This window comes from Heterocephalus glaber, unplaced genomic scaffold (genome assembly GCF_053883595.1).
Source record: "Heterocephalus glaber isolate CG9 unplaced genomic scaffold, H.glaber_assembly_v1.0 deba00001543, whole genome shotgun sequence".
NCBI classification, from domain to species: domain Eukaryota; kingdom Metazoa; phylum Chordata; class Mammalia; order Rodentia; family Bathyergidae; genus Heterocephalus; species Heterocephalus glaber.
In genome coordinates, this window is record NW_028258336.1 from 2,963,325 (window position 1) to 2,986,268 (window position 22,944).

The window sequence follows — 22,944 nt, forward strand, 5'->3', positions numbered from 1 at the left end:
GAGGGTGCTGTTGAGAAAAACACAGAGCCCAGGCCACTGAGGCACTTCTCTGATGCCTGGACAGATACCCCACAGCTTAGAGGCATGTAGTAACTACTGCTGTCTCTCCCCTCATAATTCTGTGAGCCAGGTAGGGCTCAGCAATTATGCACCAGTGTTTTACCTTAGTTTTAAGATAGTCATCAATACATGGGTAAATACGTTCATGAGCAACTTTTAAAAAAAGAAAACAAAAGTAGCCCCTCTCTGCTTTTATTGGCCCACCATGGAAATGGGCACTGGTAATGAACTCACACAAACTCTGAGCAAGTTATTTAATCTGTAAGCTTCACTTTCCCTAACTGGGAAATGGCAATATTTCCCACCTTCCTCACAACTTCATGGACAGACACAAATGCTAGAATGCACAAAAAGCATGTGCGCAACACGGAACACACAGTAGGCATTTAATGAAGCCTGTGTTAAGATGCACTGTCAACACTTTCAGAAGCTAAATAGCCACAAAACACCAGTTATATTTAACAGCATCAGATATTCAAATATTTTCATGAGATAGTACTGGTTATATCTGAACTTACGTCTCATACTCAATTTTAATGTTTTCCTTTACCTTTTAGGGAAGAAAGCCAGTCAATTAAATCATTAATGACTGACTTTATGTTCTCCTTGCGTTCCAGATGTGAATGTGTGAGGTGTCTACTTTCAAGTTTCAGCCACTTTGGTTAAATTCATTTTTTCCTGGCTTTATGTTTTTATAGTGTGTTACTACACAGATAATTGAGCACTCCAATTCAGCAACCAATTGTGGAGAAGAGCAGCCAGCAAGCAATGCTGTCAAGGAAATTAGTAAGAGGAAACAAAAGGGCAACATTTACCAACAATTTACACTAGAAGTTAGTCTTCTTGTCCAGAGTTCACTTTTGCAAACATTTTTAACACGTGTCCGTCCAGAAAATGGAGTGTATAGCATCCATGCCCACTCCTAGGATGCCCTTTCACAAAGAAGCCCCTGCCAGCCATTCATAGGGGAAAGATAAAGCCCAGACTTCAGGGGGTCCTGGCAGAATCCGGGAAAGAAACCCTTCACTCTGGGGAGGCCCATGCTTGGGCTCCACAGTCCACGGCACTCTCATGAGGCTCCTGGAAAGCAACATGGAGGACAGTGAAGACGCCTGTCTGCCTACATGTCTCACCAGACTGAACTGGTCTTATACTAGGCACTTCTGTACCGCGTAACCCCACTGGCCAGCCAGAAGGCCAGACCTCAAGAAACTAACTTACATGTAACTTGAATATGCAATACTTAAATTTTTAAAAAATCATCTCTCCTTTCAGTCATACTCTGAATTGCTCACCTTGACAGGGGACATGAACTAAATGTGAAAAATCTACACACTGCATTTGCTCATGATCCATGACACACAGTGAGCAGACCTCCATCCAGGCATTCTCGCTTCCATCTTTCTGACTCATTTTAGAGTTGCCACTTCCTTTGGGCTACAGAGCAAAGTTTCCTCTGTGCTTTTATTTATTCAGCAAAGATTCATTGCATACTGAGAGACAACTGCTGTGCCTATAAAGATGAAAAAGACAAAGGCTCTGCTCTTGTGTGACTCGCTGCCTGTCAAGGGGAGGAGATATTACAACCTGACCTAAGGTAAGAGCTTTAGTAGATCAGTGGGTAATGCCCAGTGCAAGAGTCACTACCTTGCTTAGGGCAGGCAAAGGGGGAGGATGGACTGACACACTGGACCACTGAGATAAGAGGAGCCAAGTTAGCCCTCTGTGCCTTTTTCGACTCATCTGAATTTTAATACTTAAATTTTTAATAAAATTACAGAGGAGCAGGACCAAAATTTTAAGTCTGTGGGGCTACTGCATCTCACCTGGGCATTCTCAGGAACCTCCACTTTTGATTATGGGTACAGCAGGTGTAAAACTTCAAGTTACAAAGCCAGGTATATCACAGTACCACTGTTTTCTTAATTCTGATTCCAAGGCCCATGACAGAAAACTGATCCCTCAAAGTTGTTACTGGGACAGCATAGAGGGAAGGACTGCAGCTTGGGTTGTGCTTACACCTGAAATCTCAGCCAACCCAGGCCCTGAAGTCCAGCATGTCTCTGTGTTTCCATACCCTACACATGACCACCACAATGTGCTACAGCAGAAAACCCAAGTGTCTAAAATCCAACCTCTCATGCCCACCCAGTGGCCAGTTTCCTCCTCTCTTCTCTCACACTGCCACTAAGAAGTTCATGGGGTCCCAACTCCAATATCCCAATACCCACTCTGGTCCAGAGAAATCTGCTTTCAGTCTCTCCTTGCTCTCAGACCACCCTGTACCCCAGGACACCCAGCACTCCCTCTTCTATAGCTTTAGATGCCCAGCAAAGAGTTGGAAAAGGGCTTCAACTTTAAACTGCTTCAATTTTCTTCTAGGAAATATCCCCACAGCAAAGAATTACAAAGGTCCCATTTCCTGCTCGAAATACCAGAGAGGAGAAAAAGCAAAGGGCAGGTCACAGATTTAATAGCACTGAAAAGATTATTCCACTGCATGTGCCCTCAAACAAAGCATCAGAAAGGATCCCTTGTCTTTTGCTGCAGATAAAATCTAGGTCCAGGAGAAGCACCCCACCACCCTCAACATGAGGGGGCCTTGGTGTGTACCATGCAGTTCCTGCTCCTCCAAAGCCATCCCAGTGGCAGGGATACACAACTTATTCTACACAAAATAACTCTGCCAGCTCAAACAAGAGGGAACTTACTCTCTAAAGAATGGGAAAATGGGGGGGTCCCTGAATTGGGGGGGGTCTTCTTTTCTGCAAAACAGACAACTTTTCAATATAATTTTTTAAAAAAATAAACTTAATCTAAGATTGGGATCTCACTGCCCTCATCAACAGCTAAAGCATCCTCAGGACCTGGAATACTATTTTAATAAGGGCCAATAAGCTTGACATTCGTAGGCCAAAAGTCTAAAGTCTTACAGGAATAGTTTCTGTTCTGTCGTTTCATGTGTCACCTAGGTTCTCTAGGTGAGGAGAATGAATATTTAGATTTCAGAGTTAAGATTAACAGCATAGTTGTAGCTACAAATTTCAAAAGTACAGAGTGGTTATAACAAAACACTGTGGTTATAACAAAAATAACCAGGACAGAGAACCTTTCAAGAAGTAGTAGAATTGGCCAGCCCCTTACACAGAGCCTCACAGGGTCATTTTCTGGCAATTTTTCCTGAAAAAAGGATCCAGGATAGGATGCACCCGGCCAGGAAAGAACAGACAGGGAAAAATTAAGTTCTGTTCTAAAAGCAGGCCCACCCAAATTGTCCTCCATACATTAAAGAGCAGTCTCCTCTAGGTTCCCTCTCACATCACAGGCTCATCCTTACGGGTCCCCTTGGTCCTCTTGCTCTTTAACTTTGTGTGCCTTTGGGATGCGACCACCACAGCTGCACTCACTCTTTGAGGAAGGAATTTTCCTCAAGCTTGTAGAATACTGAAGGGAACAGATGAAGTCAAGAGAGGTTTTTAGGGTTTATCCTCTGAGGGGGTCACTTCCCTCCCCACCACAAACACAGAGCAATAGTAACCTCACTGGTCGGAGGCCTGGAGGAATGGCCCTATAGAACCACAGGAAGTCTGCGTCCCTGGGAATTTCAAGCAAGACCCCATGGCCAGGGGTCTAGAAAGCTCCAGGGCCACAGTCTGCCACAGCTGCAGGGACATCAAGACCTCCCACGTGTAGGGAACTCCACCCTGATGGGGGCTGTGACTCCTGCCAAAGACCCCCAGAGGTGAGAGCTTCTCCTAGAAGTTTTTCCATATCCTTTTATACATGATTTCCAAGTACGCTTTAAGGAGCAGACGGGAAACCCCAAAACAACCGTTGAGATGGTATTTGAAATTCCAACTAGGTCAAAAACACTATTGCTCTAAACTGGGTAAATTCCAAATATTGAGCAACCAAAACGTCTTTACAAAGCCAGAGAGATAACGCAATCCCAAAGAGATATTTTTTAAAAATGAGTTCCCTGCTAAATTCTTACCAACATAATTCCTCTCTAAATTCTGGCCCCACAACAAACAAAACTAGAAACTTCCTTAAGACAATGACTAAAAAGTATTAGTTATAAGCACTGCTTAATTACCTAGGGAAACATAAATCTTAAGAAACTATACACATGCAATACTCTTGATTAGAAAGTTATGAAGCCATAAATAAGCTGGTATTAGAGAAAACACTATGGTCCTGATTGTATACTTTATATCAATACTTTTAAACTACGCAGTCATGAAGAGTTACCTATAAATATATGGAAAAACCAAGTTGTCAATTGCGATTCCTTCTAAATATTACTTTTATATTCCTTCTAAATATTACTTCTAAATATTACTTTTTTACTTTTAAATATTACTTTTTTAATATTATTTTTATACTCCTAAATATATTTTTTTCTAAATATTACTTTTATAAAAAAACAGAGGCATTTCCTAAGATTTATAATCTAGCAAACATATCTAATATGCCAAATAAATTACCTGGTACAGCCTCCTCCTCTTTCCAGTGCTTAAAATCTTCAAGGCCACATGGACAGTCCACTTCCATAAAACCCTGCCAAGCTGCTCGTTCTATGGCTGCCCCCCTCTGGCCACCTCCAGCTCAAATCACTCCTCCCGTGTTGATAGTACAGTGGGTGTGAGAGCCAGGTCAAGTCACTCTGCATTGTTTCCTCACCTACTTCTGGGTTGCTTTGGGCACTAGATGCATCTTTTAATTTCTTTTGCATTTTCCTTCCCTTCGCACCCACTAGCTCCTATGTAGCTTTCCAAGGAGCACAAAGATCAAGTTTCAATAAATTCTTCCTGAGATGCACAGAAAAACCACCTGAGCTTGCACACCAGCTCTACTCTCACAGCGAGAATGGTTCACAGCAGCTGGGGTGCCAAGGGGAGACCTGTACCCCATCTCCCATAAGCCCTTCGGGAGCATCTGTTAAAAAACAGTGCAACTTACTCGGCAGAACCCTCTATTCACCTATCCAACAATCTAGTATTTCCTTTCTTTCTGACCTACAAACGTGTAAGCCACCAGGTAAAGAAAAAAGAGCCTATAAAAAAGAACCACGAGCCCAAGAAACTAAATGGCCTCAGCCCACTGACCACCCCGCTGCTTAACACCAGAGCTATAGCTGCCACCTGTAAGTGTGAATTAAAAAGAGCCAGACACGCAAAATACCACTTGAATCAAGCCCTCATTTTCTAGGGTAGCCTAAACAAAAGCAGCTGTTTTAAACCACACCAAATTTAAAGCTACTCCCTCAAATCCAAATTATCTTGATCACTGACGACTCATAGGAGTGCTTTAAGAGTTATTAATTCATATTACAAGTTTAAAAAGAAAATTTTGAACACCTGTGAAACTTACGTTTAAACATCTTAGTGGCAATTCTGTTATACAATCCACCACTTTTCATACAACCCTACAAAGCAGGAAGTAGTAATAAATGTTCATCCTTAGATGTCCTTAAGTGTCAAAATAAATTTCTGAAAGCTACAGGTAATGGGTAATAGCATCTTAGCCATTCACCAAGGTGCCCATCTGATTACAGCTCTTTCAGGAACAGACAGGGAGCGCCCCAATGTCTCTCAGCAGGGTTTACAAAGTCAGTTAGTAAACCTGTATTTATCATTTAAGAAAAATTAAGCTTCCCTTTCCTCTTAATTACCACAGAGGATCCCTAAAGGAACCTTGGAAAAGGCTCCACTGGAATCACCCCCAGTACCAAACTGTTTAGATGGAGTCCTTGCCATCACTTTAAAAGAACCTGCACCAATTCCACAGTTCACTTTCAACAAGATGATAGAGACAACCAGGGGACAGAGAAATGACAACAGATCAAAGTGGAATAAATACGAACACCCTCAGACTGAAGGGACACACCCACTCTTCACAAGCTCTGTGGATCTGAGTTTCAAACACAAAGAGCACCCCCCCCCAAAAAAAACCCCTACATTTTAGGGTAAGGTCGTCTCTGGAATGAGGACAGGTGGTCAAAAAAGCCTCATCTGCAGGAGCTATTGCATTATCTGAGTTAAACTAAAAGAAATACCATAGGAAAATTTAAAGTCTGCTGGTTGGGGGAGATGGTGCAAATTAAAACATTTCTTGTGTAAAGAAATTTTATTATACAAAGAAAAACTGTTGGGACAAAAGACCTTTAGTTGTAATCATCTCTAGTAATAGTACTTGGTTTATTTAAAAAGGTACTTTTTATGGATTTTCTGAAGTGACGACCTTCTCCCCTCAATTCAGAGCCTTCATCAGCCTTCCCCTATTAGAAGGGGCCTGAGATGAGGCAGGAGACATTTGGCTTTGGGTTCAAAGTCCTAAGCATCCATGAAGGTGTCGAGAAGATAAGGCAGGGTCATTGCCAGTCTCCAGGTCTCCTCAGAGCCACCACGTGGTTTGGTGTGGAGGCTGAGCATGTGGGCTCCCTCTCTCACCTTGTTTCCCAACTCAGAACACCTGGGTGGACAGGTCCCACTCACCCAGGTGTATGGATGTTGTGAACTACCTGTGCCATTTTCACCAACCCCAGCAGCTGTTGTATGACCTCCAACACTAGAGAGCAGCCAGACCTGACCCAGAACCTGGCTCAAATTCATGTCACAAAAGCCAAAGGCAGTGCCAAACCAAGTGGCAGGAGCACCGGACCCTGCACTGGCCCAGTTATTCACTTGACCTCTCTGAGGAAAACAAGATACAAAGCCGCAGATCCAGGGTTCTGTCTTTACCATTTCTACCACTACTATCCAATCTCTAGGATTTTATCATCCTGTTCTGGGGGTTAATTGGGCTTTGTAGGATGATCTGGAAATTGGATCACTCTTTAAAGTATTTCCCAATGGGAATGTACTCTCCAAGTTCCAAACAACTGACTTATAGCTTAGGCCAGACCTGCCAGTCTCTGATTAAAAAAAAAAAAGTCAGCACATTGGTAAAAAGCAACATCTGACAGATTCTGATTTAATTTTGCAAACAAACTTTAGTCCACTTCAAAATCTGGGCAGCTAAGGTCTAGAACCTTAGGAGGGCACTGGCTGCCTGGGAGAGTAGAGATCACACAAATCTTTTAAACAAAACAATGACTTTTACTAATTAGAGATTGTCAGTCTAGGATACAGAAGGATTGACAGGCTTGTGACATGTAGTCCATGGAGAATTCCAGGCAATAAGCAAATTTCATGTCAGAGGTATTTCTGCCTGGAGCTTGTGGATTCTGCCACTGATATAAGGACCTGTAGAGAAAAGCCTGAGGAACAAAGATCCAATTCTGCCATCAGAACCTCTAGGAACTACTGCCAAAACTATTCCTTGAAATTTCCCCTGAACAAAAGCTTCTAGTGTTAAAATGCCTTACTGTATTTTAAAAATGACTCCACAGCCACACCACAGCATTTTCAAGTGGAAAGACCTAGCTGAGATGTTAAAATCCTAATGTACATGCCTGTCCTGAAAAGGGGCTCGCTCGTGTTCTCCCCTCCACTTTCCCCTGCTGGCCAAGCTGTCTCTACTACGAGACTTATTCATAAACTGAAGCTTTGGGCTCAAAGGGATGATTCGAAGACTTCCAATGTCTCAAAAAGAAGCTTGAGGACTTGAACGGCTGACTGGGTGACAACAGGGTACCTCAGCATGGAGAGAAGCACAGAACCAAACTCCATCTCCAGAGTGCACCCCCTTTGCAGGCCGGGGGGTAAGAGACAGACTCTATTTATTAGGCATGACCCACAGAAACATGCAAAATAATTTTAAAGGATGAATACAAGTGAAACATACATACAAGTAAACCATATTTTTTCAGTATGTTTGAATCACATAACCTGAAAAGAAAAACCTATGAGTTAATGTCCTTGTGAGAAAACCTGCTAAGAATATATGCGTAGATCTTGATTATCTACTACAAAAAAATAAATGAGGTGGTGGACATGTAATTATTTTGACTGATTCATGTCACAATGTCATATATCTGAACATCATGTTTTTACTGTAAATGTATACAACTTTTTGTCAATTTTATATCTTCATAAAGCTAAGGGAGAGAATATATGCCTATCTGCAAATCAGAACACAATTATGAGGTTTGTCAAAAGAAAAAGGTCACGGAACAATTCTGTAACAAATTGTTCCCTGACAAAAACTTTAGAATTTTAAATTAATATTTTTATAGTAAAAAAAAACTGAAGCTAGAGCTAAAAGAAACTGACTTCAATGCAGATGAGGATCAGGGAGGCTAACTGCCTGCTTAGCAAGGAGCCAAGGCAGGAGATCAGACCTCCTCACTTCATGCTCACAATCGTCCACAGCTGACAAACTGGCCAGGATTCCTGCATCCAGCTTCCGCTTACTTACAGAAGTAACTAGTGAGCAAAAACTAGGACCACTGGTAACATTTTAAAACTAGCTGTCTGTATTTCACTAGAAATTAATATTATTCCTTTAAATATGTGGGCAAAACTGCCTGTCACAAATGTGATTTTAATGAATAACCAAAACTTATCAAAGAATAGTTTCTTGAAGTCAACAAGAAAATAGGAATTGATTTACAGTCGAGTTCCTTCATCTGTACAGACCTACTAGTCCCATAAACAGATGACTCAAACCCACGAAAACAGCTTTAAGTCTTAGCATCAGCCTTCACTAAAGTTCTTCGGACCACATTCAATCTAAACTCGTATACCAAGGACACAGGGAGTCATTTCCAAGTGGTGTCTCATTCGCGCAAGCATTCATTCCCAACAACCATTCATTCAGCACTCACTCACTGTGTGTCACATCACCCAAAGCTCTGTGCTAGGCCCTGCAGTGCTCTTCAGTGGTCTCTTCACACCTGTTCTTCTCCCAGTCTCTTCCCTCTAGTCCCCTCCTCTACACTTGTGTAACAATCAGGAGGTCTCTTAGCTATGAGCCAATTTAATTCTCAAATGAATTTCAAAAAGACTTTGGGGGAAATTAAATGAGAAAATGAATGTAAAATATTCAAGTGGTGTCTTGACATTTACTATGTATGCCTCAACTACAATTGTACGCAGGGTGTTATCATTATCCGTTCTACACCACACACTCTCCCTGTTGAAGGGGTCTGAGTGGATATACTGTTCTCATTCTCTCAATCTAGAGAGGGAAGAGATAAACCCTTGCCTATGCTACAAAAAGAAATGTAAGATAGGAAGAAGGGAACAATTGAAGTAACAGGAGAAAGAGCTGTACAAACTGTAAGGTCTACAAATAACAGTAAACACCAAGACCTGGCATGACTCAAGAGCAAAGATAAGGCAATACAACTCTCAGAAAAACAGAACTGGTGCTGCTATTTTCAACTGTTAAACTTAAGTCATGATATATACTTTTATTAATGACACATACAGTTTTTACATTTACAATAGTTCTCAGTAAAGATTGATGACCAGGTTGAGTGTCCTAAACTACAAGATATCCAAATCATTAACAAAAAGAGTTCATCTGTTGAGCACAGAATTAGGCAAACAGCCTTGACATTACAGGGTAAAAAAGGTAAGCAACAAGGGAAGAACAAAGAGAGATTTCAAATTAATCTTTAATGAATAATAAAATCCATTATCCAAGAAAGGCTTTTCTCGTAAATTTTGTTTAATGAAAGTTTTACTTACAGTCTTTTAGCAAAAGTGGCTTTTTTTTTCTGTAGTATTCTTTTTGAAATTCTGATCACCAAGCTACAAATAGGAAGGCGGGAAAAAGAAATGAGCAATTATAGCTAGGAGTGACAGATAATCTAATACACAGAAAGTGATGATTCAGAAATAATTTTACAGGAATATACAACAGTTTGATTTGAGCAGGCTATGAGATTGCCATGTTGCTATTCCACTGCCATAACTCCTCACAACTAGTCTTAACTCCATAATTTTTAAAACTCTTGGCTTCAGGCTACTCAGACATGTGAATCAAGTTTCTTCAGGTAGAAATGTTTTAAATTTCAAAAGTGGAAATCTTGAAAAGCAAAATGATATGGACCTTTATATGAAGAAGATCAAGGGTCTTCAAAGTTGTAATTTCCATTTTATCTCTTGTTCTCCAAAGGTAGAAATTTGCATCATGTCCAGGACCCACCCAGGTGAATTAAAGTTAGTCCTAAAAGGTCTCACAGATGAGCTCCAAACATGCAGGGTGCTACGGAAAGGCACTTTGGGGACTGTCCTGCCCAACCAACAAAGAAACAGATCTCTTATTAGGGTAATTTGGCCAATGTCCATTGAGCAAATAACAAAGAATTTCCAAGGATATAAAATGGTGCATTAAATAAAGTTTATTAAGGCAATTTTTCAAACAGCAGATAGAATAATTCAAAGTACCATAATGTAGGGCAAAAAGAAGACAGTCTTTTCTTACCTGACAAATATTTTTCCTCTCATTCTCATTCTCCTTCTCAGGCTCACACAGTCAGGGCTTAAACTGAGCTTCCTCTAACCTAACATGGGGATTCAACCAACTAATCTGATAAGAGCCTCAAGGACAGGAAAGTCGACCTCTCCTTGTGTTCTCCTGTGTAATTAACTCATAGGAGGTGTGTGAAGTTCTCCTAGAATTAAAATCTCTCAGTATCATACTTTTCCCCTCCTCTTCTTGACTACCTCTGACTAAACAGCCTCAAAGCTGTCCCCTTCACAAAAGAAACCTGGGTGAGGGCTCAGATTATTTCAATTAAGCCATTCCAGCTTAATATATGTGTGTGTGTGTGTGTGTGTGTGTGTGTGTGTGTACAAAAAATCGGATTTTGCGAGGCTGGGTAGGCATGAGACATGTTTCTATGGACCAATTTATTCATAAAGAATCTAGTTGTAAAATTCATCATTTAACCATTATACACAGAAAGGATTTCATCATGACCGCATTCCATTTCAATACCTCAATGTCATCTTAGCTGGCTAGGATTGCCTTAGGGTACATTTTTAAACAGCTAGAATCTCCATAAGACACAATTTTAAAGTTGTAGCTTTTGTGCATATAAGTTTCAGTGACAGTGTACAACAACACAAGATTTTAAACCCCAATCCTAACCCAATGTAACTTTCTCTCTGCACCACTGAAGAGATACTGGGGCCTTTCCAGTGTTGCAGAAGATGTACCTATCTCTGTATAAAGAAATGCCTTAAGAGAGAAATCTTAAGCCAGGAAGTCTGAAATACAATGGTATTTTAAGACAAACAGACACAGGAAGGAATGACATAACTGATTAGAATAGTAGTTGATTAGGTTGTAAGTCAGGGAACCCAAAACCCACATTTGGTGGGAGTTTATTAATAGCCACTCATTGCCCCAAAGAAATTGGGTACACTTGTGCACTTGCTTTTCACCCAAATTACAAAGTCCAGAACATTAAAATGAAAATTTCATTTTCCACATGAGAACCTATGAAATTAGTTAAGAAAAGAAGCCAAATTTGTCAGTATTTCCATCTCCACCCCACCTCCTGACCACAGTCTCCAATATCATTATGAAGCATTTAGGCTGGAAGGTTCCGTGGAAGTAAATACCCTAATCAAAATTATATAGACTGTGTCAGAGGAGAATCGATGGGCTACAGAGTACAGGACTAGGATACAAATTTATAAGCAATTTGCAGACAAATCTCTAGTGATGAATTCAGATCATTAAATAGGCAAGGAAGGTGGAGAAGCCACCAGGAATTTCACACAAGTTTATACACTTAAATGTAACTTCAGTGTATATAAACATCTTGCCGAGCACAGTACTGAACCTGCATTCTGCATGGTTTTTTCTCCTAACTCTGGAAGCACAGGTGACTAATGGTCCTGTCTTCCCAGGAATTCCGAACCAGGTAAGAGGGTGAGAGCTGAGAAAAGGAGATAAACAAGCACCCAGAGTTGCTGGATCAAGAACCTTCTACTTAATCTTGTGTTTTGTGTTGTGCCTTAGCCTAAAATAACATGAGCAGATTTAGGAAGACACAGACAAAATACATGGCACATAAAAGAGAGCGAGAACCTTTGAAGTAAGTGATACAAAGTTGTGTATATGTCAACCTCAACAAGTGCAAGGTCAGAACTCCAGTTATTTCAAAAAGCAGTAAACTGCAGTTGCTGCTCCAGTATTTGAGTTATATCAAAAGGGCTCTGAGATTATTATAAACTGAAATGTTTATATTGTCCCAAAGGGTCAAACAGAATTTGTGTGGGGTAATTACTATACATTAGCTTTTGATTTTTTTCAAAGTTGCAATGAATTTCTACAAATTTCCCCTTCGAGAACCTGGGGTGGCCCCTGGACCATGCGTTTCGCCTGACTACCCCAAAGCTCATTTGACCCAAAGCTGACTTCCAGATAATCACCTGATTTCCTTCTTACTCCTTTCTTAGTCCCCAAATCTTTACCTAGGAAGTTTAAATGAAGTACACAGCCACCTCACCAAGTCGCTAATATGGTGTCTTCTAATCAAATCCCTACTAATTTACTGTTCATAGAGTCTTTTAGGATATTATTTCATAAGTGATCACTAAGAGCAGATTCCATGAGCAAAAGAGAGATGATATCTTAATTGAAGGGCTGATGAATCATACCATAAAGCTTTGCTTTTGGTACCTAATAAAAACATTCTTTTTCACAAACATAGAAGTGGTAACTACAGAACAGATGTATCTATTCAAGAATAAAACGGCCTGCCAGGCCCATCAGCAAAGAGTGCTGGAAGCACAGTCGCTCTAGGAAGAGCCTCCACCTATTCCTGGTTACAGTAGTGATTGTACTAACATTCTGCATAAACCAGCTTCTCTATACTCAGTAATAATAGCAAACATCATTAAGAATGCTCACTATAAAACAGGCATCATGCTGGGACTCTACATAGAACACCCATTCTCAAGTCTCATGATGACCCTCTGCAACAAATACCAGGATGCCCATTTCACAGATGAGGAAACAGTCTCAGTGTTAGTAACTGAGACAAAGTCATCTGCCTATAAGTGGCTGAACCAGAGTCAGAACCCCACACCCTTAGACACTGTAGACCCTGACCCCAAAGCAGGGGAGCTGTGGCAGCCGGCTCTGAGGGGACAAAGGAAATGAACACAGCCCTTTCCCATCAACACCGTGGAATATACAAATGTGACCTGAAATGTCAGAGGGTGTCTTTCAACCAAAGCAATCATCTCTTCTAAGACTCATCTGCAAATTGGGCAGACTGTCTCTAAGGCCAGGCCTCCGGGTTACAGATGCATCTTCCTGTGAGACACATTCTACAGGGGCTCCTTCTTCAGTTTAACATCTGTACACCCCATTCCCAGGCCCTTCCTCCCAGCTTCAAACTGAGAAACAAATGAGACTCATACATTACATCCACTGACTCTGAGAAGATGGGTAACCTTCATCACCTGCTCTAAAACACTGAAGTAGAACTATCTGGCATTTCCTTGAATACTCAGGCCGGAGATGAAAGAGTAAAAGTTGAGCCTTCCCTTTCTAGGTAAATCCCAGCAAATCAGCCAGACTCTGGTACTGTGTGTTAGTACACAAACACTATGTGTACTAACAGAAGCATGACCTCAGACCACATCCTCTTGTGCTCACTATGGGTAAAAGTATCCCCCAACTTACTAGGAAATGACCACCTGCAAGGCTTTGTTCTTGTTCTCCACTCCTGTCAATAAAGTTTTCCTTCAAGAAAAGTCTAGGCTTACTATGTCACAATGAAAAGTAGCATTAATATTCACACTAAGATGTTCTCAGGGATAGATCTAAATTCTTTTCTTGCGATATTTTATATACATATTTACCTGGAATACCTGAACTACCAGGCATGCTCTGTCTCCTGTCTCATCTACACACTACTTACTAAGACGGCATCTTCTAAAGATTTCAATTCCAACTCCGAAGCATTCAAATGGACTATGCCAGCGGTTCCCAACAAGTAGGCAAGTAGGCTTCATATTGCCTGCCCTCTCCAAATTCAAATCTGATTGTGTCAACTTTCCTGGCTTCAAGTCCTTCACTGGCTCCTGTGTTAGTTACTTTTCTCATTGCTGAGACAAAATACCCCACACACAAAGTTAAAGGGGAAAGGTTTATTTAGCTCACAGTTTGCAGAGGCTTCAGTCCATAATTGGCTGGCTCCAAGGCAGGGTGGCACATGGCAGAGGGGCAATAGTTCATGGCAGACCGAAGGCAACAAAGCAACAAGGGACCTTAAGTGTCTTTCTGCCACTTTTAACTAGACTACCAAGATTAGGGTGATGCCAAACCAATCAGTGGGCTGATTTAATGATGCCTTAATCCAGCATCACACACTCTAGATTCACGCTCCTAGGACCAAATGAGGCTTTGGGAACACAAACCGTAATAGCTCCTAATACCTTCAGAATGAAGAACAAATGGTGTTGTGAGACCCAACTGCGGCATTCCTCTCCAACATCATCTGATGCCTGCTCTCCTCTCCATGCCAAACAAGCTGGCTTCCTCTCAGAACCTTCAGACCCGCCATGCACTCTTGGGCTTCAGGGTCTCCTGCAACCCACCTCACTCGCAGTCCTTCCCTCCTCTGACCTAACTCCACTCATCCTTGTCTCAAGCTCAGACTTCACTCAGCAGTGAGGCCATTCTCAGCTCCCACGCTCACAGAGCCACGCAATGTGGTTACACACTCCCTCACAGCCTACTCCCCGATGCCACCTCTGAAACTGATTAATTAGTAATCATGTGCTTAGTGACTAGCTCCTCCTCCTCCAGACAAGGAGTTCTGTAAGGCCCCACACATCTCTGTGTCCAGGACAATGCCCCTGAGATAGACTCAATATATATTGATATACTGACTATCAGCTCTCAGCTCTTAGTGAAGTAGTACGTCAAAAAGCAGACTAAATAATACATACACTAAGATTTATGTACTTTTCTTTTTAAATTGTATAGCTGATGTGATTAATAAAATATAAATCTTCTGAAAAGCTTGGCTGAATTCATGGTAGCTTTCTGCTATTAATGCATGAGAACCAGAAGCTCATCCACTCACTGCTGCCATGTGAGGAACTCCAAACACAAACGTCCCAATGCAATATTAAAAGCAGTCCTCCTACTCACACACCATTTAATACAACAGTTTATAAAGACATCCCACAATTGGACCTATTGTTAACAAGGGAAACTGTTTCCCAACTTACACAAATAAAAAAGTCCCTGAGTGCAGAGGAGCATAAATGGGTTGTGTACACCAAGCTGGAAAGCCCTCTTCTGAATACTTAACAATTGCTACAAGCTTCAAATTCTAACATGTACCCTAAAAAGCAGACTTAGTAACAGTTAATACAGCAGTCCCTTCAAAAGGACACTAGGTGGATTCTCGCTGATTTGACTTTGTTCAAATTTAATTAGAAAAAAAAAAATGTCCCTGACATTTTCCACTGTGACCCGCCTGGTTTTTCTTGATGAGAGGTCCAGAGTTTTGAGCACCACAATCCACAACAGACAAAATAAACGAACACACAGTCACTGATCAACAGTCACCAATCAGCACCTGAGTACTCTATTTAAGTTATCACAGGTGCTTTAGGGAAGGGACAAGGCAAAAAATGTCTAAATGCCAGTCTTAGAAATGTTGTCAGGGAATAGTCCTCCAATTAGATGGTCTTAACTATGAGAAACACAGTGTACTCCCCCTGAACAAACACAGAGCCCATTTACACAGGACAAGGAGCAAAGGAAACCGAAGTCACCAGACATCTCTAACTCTCGTGCATTTAATATTAAGTCCAAGAAGGACTGGGTATGCAGCTTGGGGTTAAAGTGCTTGCCAGGTAGAATGAGGTGCTGAGGTGGATTCCTAGCACCACAAAAAAATAAAATAAAAATGTAAAAAACTAACATCACTGCCACGTTAAGCTATTGTTTTTTAAATGGAAAAAGCTTACAGGGCTTACTTAAGTGCAAGAGACTTTGTAAATTTATACAAATACTGACATTAAGATAAAATATGAAACAGATCAAACACTGTGACATCACAAGATATATTCAAAACAGCTTCAATAAGGTTGTCAAAAAATTAGCACTGCAAAAATACATTAGGAACTTGAACTGAGCTGCTTTTTAAAACTTGATGCAATAAGTTGCTGTAAAAAATACTTTGGAAAATAATGGACCTCCCAAGGTAGACATAACAATTTTAAAATCAAAATGAATTTCTTTCCATTTTACGAGTTGCACTTACACCTTTTAATGCTTTACACTCAGGGCCTACCCGCAGTATAACTAACACTATGCCTTACCACTCTGCGATCTGAGACAAATAAAAACTGTTTCCAAGCTTATACTAATAAAAAAAAAGGAACAAACTGAATACACACAACCTCAGAATCTGAGAGAAGACAGCATGTAAGTTATATGTTAATAAAAACAGGCCAGCCCAGCCTTGTACTACAATTTCACAAAATTTTATCACAAATGAACTCAAAAAATTAATATCTACCAATTTTTATTTGCCATTCAATGCAGTAGGCTAGGGGCTAGGCTAGAATTAAATAGCATGGTAAAACAACGTCTAACACCTCTATCGCTATTATTCCCACTTAAGAGATGAGAAAACTGAGGTTTACAAAAGTTAAATGGCCCATGACCCCACACTTAGTCAAAGTGGTAGAGCTGGAAATCAAACCCTGGTATTTCCACTAAAGTGAGTGTTTATAGCCTGGCATTCCTGAACCCTCCAGAATGGCAACTATAATTGTATGCACTTTCTAATGAGAGAGGCAAGAGTTTTCTTTAAATTCTCAGAGGCCCCAATTCCACAAAACCTTAATACCCACTGCACCACATCCTCACCTGTCACCAGTGTAAGAACAGAAAATACAGGCTGGACTGCCACTCCCCTTACCAAAGCTATCACTTCTGTAGTGCTAAAGAGGAAAAGAAAAACTACATAGCTTTGGTTTTGCTTTAAAGTTCTCAGGGTAAGATTGCACTCCTGGACACTTTTCAGCACCCCCTACCTCGGGTTAAGTTACACAATAAATTGCAATACTCTGTGTTTACATCCAATTCCAAGATTTCACAAATAGGGACCAATGTTACTTAGTCATTCTGCTTTCCAAAATGGGTTTCAATCAACCACTCCTCATTGCGTTGCCTAGGAAATAAGCTATCATTAGATCCACTTGTGAGAAAGTAAAACACTGTCACCCTGAGGTTAGCCAATAAATCAGCTACCAAATAGGGATCAAAAGTCTGACTCCCCGCCCCCACATTTCAGGGCCTGTCAATGACCATGGGGCATCCTTCTAGCTACAGAAAACGTAGGGCAACTAACTCCACCATCTTCTCTACCCAACACAACACTAACTTAGGATCTGGTGGTAAATCACTAAATGAGGGCATACTTCTAGCTTCCCAGGCACAGTGTCCCTGTACCAGGGACATCTCCCAAAGTTTAGGCAGAAATCACAGGTTCAACACATGGCACACGCCTGATATCTTCAAAGGGAGACATAACCAGTGAGGAATGGTGCCACGGGACAGGATCTGGTCGTCTCTCTGCAAGGACATAGCTCTGTGGTGGGTGTGGCACTCAACAAACTCAAGGCATCCTGCCACTAGTATCAGTCTGGCTCTTTGGATCCATCCAATATTCCTGGTCAGAAACTGGAATATTAATGTGGAAATGAAATTTACCTTGAGGTTCTTCTAACCTCAGAGAAATAAAACATAGCCAAGGTCTTACACCTCATGAGAAGAGACAATTCTAGAAAGCAGGTCTCCAGACACTTGTCCAGGATCCTTGCAAGCCCTTGAGGGAGCGGGGAATGGGACTGGGTGACAGGTCAGGGTTGCTGCCCCAGGCTTGGCCAACTACCAGCTAAGGCCACCTCTGCCAAGCTAGGATTCAACTCCAATCACTCTGTGCCAGACTCCCGTCTGCTTCCTGGCTGGAACCCACAGAGGCTACCAGCAGTACACTGGCCTAGGCTTGCTTCTTCTAGGGTCAAAGAGGAGAGAAAAATGCCACTGTGACACTGGGGAGTTAATTTCACAACCAGGCTGTTAGAGTAATGTTTTATTTATGGCCCTGCCTGATCAAGATGACTTCCCTAGAAGAAACAGCCAAAGCAAACGACCCGAAGATAGAAGGAACCTTAGGCTTCCCTCACTGTTCTCCAAAGAGGGGGAGAGAGAGGAAAGAAGGGGGAGGAAGAGGGGGGGGGGAGGAGGGGAGGGGGGAGAGGGGAGGGGGGGGGGGGGGGAGGGGGGGGGGGGGGGGGGAGGGGAGAGGGGAGAGGGGGGAGAGGGAGAGGGAGAGGGGAGAGGGGAGAGGAGGGAGAGGAGGGGAGAGGGGGGGAGAGGGGGGGAGAGGGGGAGAGAGGGGGAGAGAGGGGGAGAGAGGGGGAGAGAGGGGGAGAGAGGGGGAGAGAGGGGGAGAGAGGGGGAGAGAGCGGGGGCGGGGGGGCAGAAACCAGGACCTCAGTGCTTCAGGAAGCAAGCGACCCACAAGTTCTGGAGGAACCTCCTTCCAGGAAACTAGAACTGACAAAGTCCTCAGAACAAGGCAGGACATCCCCTGTTTGGTTTGATAACAACCCTCAACTGGACCCCCTGCAAATAGGTCCAAAAGGGAGCTGCAGGCGCACTGGCCAAGCGCGGAGAGAGCCCCCTCCTAGCGGAGGTCTGGACCTGCAGCGACCTGTCAAGACTACCCGAGGACGATCCCAGAGTGCCAGTGCCACTAAGACCAGACAACTCAGCGGCTACAGTTCCCACCTGCGCCCTAGGTCCAATGCACCACCTCTTCTCTCTACTCAAGCGCTAAGGTGGTGAGCAAAGCCTACTTCAGATAATCAGATCTTAGTTCCGGGGACAAGCCAGTCGTCCAGACCGTATCCATTCAATGACCGACCCACGCAAACAGACATTAAGGACTTTGCTGCTTTGACATTTTAAAAGCCCATGTAGACAAGCGCGCGCACACGCACACACGCACGCAGAAGGACGGCTCCGACACCAGGGGGGGAATCCCTGACCCACAGGGAGGCTCCTAACCGTGACCACCCGGCCTGGGCTCCGGGCCCAGTGCCTGGGGTCCCCCCCGCCCCCACACCACGGCGCGACCCTGCCCACAGCGCGCGCACAGGACGGGGAGTTGGGGTCTCCGGAAGGGGCGAGCTGGGGGACGGCGGGCGCACCTCCTCGTCCTGCTCCTCCTGGGACACGCTGATGCCCCGGGACGCGGGCGGCGCGGCTCCTCCCGGAGGCGGCAGCGCGGGGATTCCAAGCTCCAGCAAAACGCGCGCGGGAGCCCACGCAGCGGGCGGCCGGGCACCTAGGGCGCCGCCCGGCGGCTGCGGCGGCTGCGACTCGCGGGAGAAGCCACCGGGCTCCCCTTCCTCAGACAGAGTTTCCGACCCCGAGGAGGACTCGGCAGAGGAAGCGCCCACCGAGGACGCGGGGGCCGCCCCAGCGGCGAGAGTCCGGGAGCCGTGGCCACTGCAGCCGCGGGGCACCGGCTCCGGCGCCTCTGAAACTTTCTCGCCCATCGGCCTCTCCGTGCCAAAGCGCTGCCGGGGGCCGGCGGGGCGCATTAAGAGCCTCCGGGAGAAGCCGTGCGCGGCTCGGCTCCGGCTCGATCGCTCCGCCGCTCCAGAGCTTCAGGGAGCCCCGCCGGTGACTACATGGCTGCGGCGGGACCCGAGCAGCCCGCCGCTAAGTTCACAGCCACCCGGACTCGCCGGCCGCCGGGGACTCGTGCAAGAGAGGCCATGCCCGCTCCGAGCCGCGCTCCGCGCGCCACCGCTCCGACACTGCGCCCCGCCGCCGGGACTGCGGCTTCTCCAGCAAAACCTGCCTCGGGGACGGGGGAGGAGACGGGCAGCCCGGGGAGCCAATGGCAGGGCGGGCGCGCCGGTGGGCGGAGGCTGCGGCGCCCCTGGCCGCGCGGGCGTCAGGTAGGGGAGGCGGGGCCCGAGCGCGGACCCGCGGGTCCCAGCAGAGCGCCTGGCCATCGGGTCTCGGACGGAGCGCGGGACCTGGAGGTGGGCGTGGAGCCGATGGCTGCAATCCTTAACTTCGCTGAGGAGTGGCTGGCCGTCCTTGGAACTGCCAGCGAGTGGCCGCCAGAGCGGGTAACGAGGCCCTGGAGACACCTGGACTTTGTCTTGAAAAAGTGGAATCGAGAAAGCTGACCAGAAGGGGAAGGAGGGTTTTGTCAAGGGAAAGGGAACAATCACACACACCCACCCGCCGTCGTGCTGAAGGAAAAGGGGGAAATTTCGTGTTACAGTGAGTGTGTCCCAAATACTGCAGATCCCCAGCCCTCGTTTTCTATTTAAACTCCTTGGGCCTCAGTTTCCTCAACTTTAAATGGAGATATTAGTATCAGTCTTCTCTGGCTATGGGCCAGATTAGAGCAAGTATGAAATCAGCGGAGTGCTGGACTTGGACACATGGAGTTTTCCAAAACCTGTTTTATATCATAATTTCTGTCTATAAACTACAAAGTAAAGTCTAAGACTTGCACCTTTGGAAAGAGAGGAAAATACAAATTATGCCCCTGTATTTAATTGGGACCAAGCTGAATTAGGACAGGTTAAGTGGCCCTACCCATTGCCTGTCTATATCAGCTAAATCGAGGATGCAAAGAGCTCATATTTCCAATTTGCTCTCACCTAGCTATGGATTACAAACCAGCAAGATGCAGAACCAGGTGTTTCATTTTCTATTCCTGTGAGAACTAGGAGAAACAACTTTCATCAAAGGCACCTTAAGGGCCTCCCTGGGGCTAGAAAACAGAGCCTAAGGCGGGACTTTGCATCTCCTTGCAAGCCAGCACTCAGTTCAGCCATGAGAAATAAATGATTCCTCACTTCCCTTCAGATCCAGTCTCAACCTATGAACTGAGGTATAAATTCAACCATTTTCGGTCCCTCGGACCTTTTTCACTGATTGAGATGTGTGCAGTTGCTTGCAGGGGATACAAAGATGAATAAAGCAGATCTCCTGCCCCGGAGGAGCTTATGGTCAAGCCAGAGGTTTATACTGCATAATATGGTTCCATTACTCATTTTTTAAAGCTGTGATAAGTGCTATAGGGGACAATGTGCCGGGGAGAATTATAGAAAAACTGTAGCAGGTCCTCAAGCTCAGCAGCCCTCCAGAATCTTAGATTTCTCTTTGTCAGAACCACTTTGCCAAAGGTCCTTAAGAACTGAGGGACTCAAGTTGAAAGCCCCTTCAGCTAATGAGCCCTTTTATGCTACCCTAGTATTTACAAGCCATACATCAGATAAAGGGCTTCATCATATTGGGCAGCAAGCTTTGTTTCAATCAGTCCCCTACCCCCACCCGATGAAGGTGAAGGTAATATGGTGTGACTCTCTTGCCATAGACAGCTGCACTACAGAATGGACTCTGGCTGTCACATCTGCATTGCAACACTTCAGAACAATACACAGGGAGGTGAAGGCCTGCTGAGGCAAAAGGACAATTTGAGTGACTTAGCTAAGACGGGAGAGGGAGGCTGAAGCAAGCACAGTGGTGCAGTCTGAATCCACCTGGAGCCTCACAATGACTTTCCTCGTCAGGAGTAGCAGCCTTTATCTGAGCCCCTATGTGGTTGATTCAGCACAGTGAACTGAAATGATGATTTAAGCATTCATTCACATAACAGAAGAAGAGGGATTGCATTCGAGGACATGAGGAAGGTTGCAGCAAGGACATGGACTGAATCACTAACAAAAAGAATGATAATGGTAATTGTTTTGGGACCTTATGCATCTTCCATGGATGGTCTCAGTCAATCCTGGCAGTGTTATGAGACATATTACTAGTTCCACTTTATAGATGAAGAAATTGAGGATCTGCAAAGTCAAATAACTTGTTAAGTCAGCAATAGAGCCGTGGTTTGAACCCAGCAGTATAATTCAAAGGCACTCTTTCCTAAGCATCCAGTATAATGCCAACTCAAAACAGTCAAGTTTTCAAATGCCTATGTATATAATAGATTATAGGTATTCATAGGCTTTGTTGTCTTGAATCAATATGTGAAAAAAAAGCATACTTGGGTACAAATTATTGTAACACAAACATAAGACACCATGAGGTATCTACCATCATTATTCTCATATCACCCTTGTGAAATATATGAAAACTGGCACAGAGAAGTCATTTGTCTAATGTCACACAACCAATAATTGTTGAAGCAGAACTCAAACTTGAACATTATTGCTCTTAACCTTTAGAGATCAATGTCAAGTACTAGAGAGTATTTCCTGAACTTTTTAAACAACCCCAAATAAGGATATTTTACATTGCAACTTATGATATATACATATATTTTTTCATGAATGACTTTCTAGTAAGGAATATAGTCTAAAATTACTATATTTTATTGAAAATAAAGATGTTGACTGTGATCGACTACATGGATTGCACACTCTACTTTGAGACCTGCAGTTTCAAAGTAGGCCTGATCATCTCTACATCTGCCTGTGTGGGAAATATGACTGTAGTTCAAGCTAAATGTTTCCAGAAGAACTGGGAAAAATTGAAAGGATGGCTTTGTAAATAGATGATCAGAAGGTCAGGATAGCCCCCTAAAATTATCCCAATTAGGCCAATAGATAAATCCTGGGTGTTATAAAGATAAAATGTGACTCAAAGTTCTCTTGTGTTCAGAGGTGAGGCTTTCAGAAGGTTAATTGGATCATGAAGATTCTACTCCATCAGTGAATTAATCCACTGTTGGGATCATAAATGATGCCACTATTTGGAGATAATAGAAACTACAAGTCGAGACATAGTTGAAGGTAATGTCTCGTGGAGATGCAAACTGGGCATTATATATGGTGTCTGACTCCTTCCTCTCTGGTTCTTTACCCTCTGTGCTTCCTGGGTGGCACGAGATGAACAACA

The 22,944-nt window shown here is 43.7% G+C and overlaps 1 protein-coding gene across 10 annotated transcripts in view; it reads right to left on the reverse strand.

Annotated features, from left to right (window-relative positions):
• The window catches only part of Mast4 (microtubule associated serine/threonine kinase family member 4), a 594,077-nt gene extending 574,219 nt beyond the window's left edge, over nt 1-19,858 (reverse strand). For 6 of the 10 annotated variants that reach the window (XM_087189596.1, XM_004862845.4, XM_087189593.1 and 3 more), the window contains exon 1: nt 19,221-19,857. In XM_087189596.1, the coding sequence (XP_087045722.1) occupies nt 19,221-19,616 (396 nt within the window). In that variant the 5' untranslated portion in view covers nt 19,617-19,857. Of the gene's footprint in view, nt 1-19,220 lie in introns of all 10 variants that reach the window. The other 4 variants (XM_087189591.1, XM_087189613.1, XM_087189592.1 and 1 more) reach the window with 1 other exon arrangement.
• Nucleotides 19,859-22,944: the final 3,086 nt, after the last annotated feature.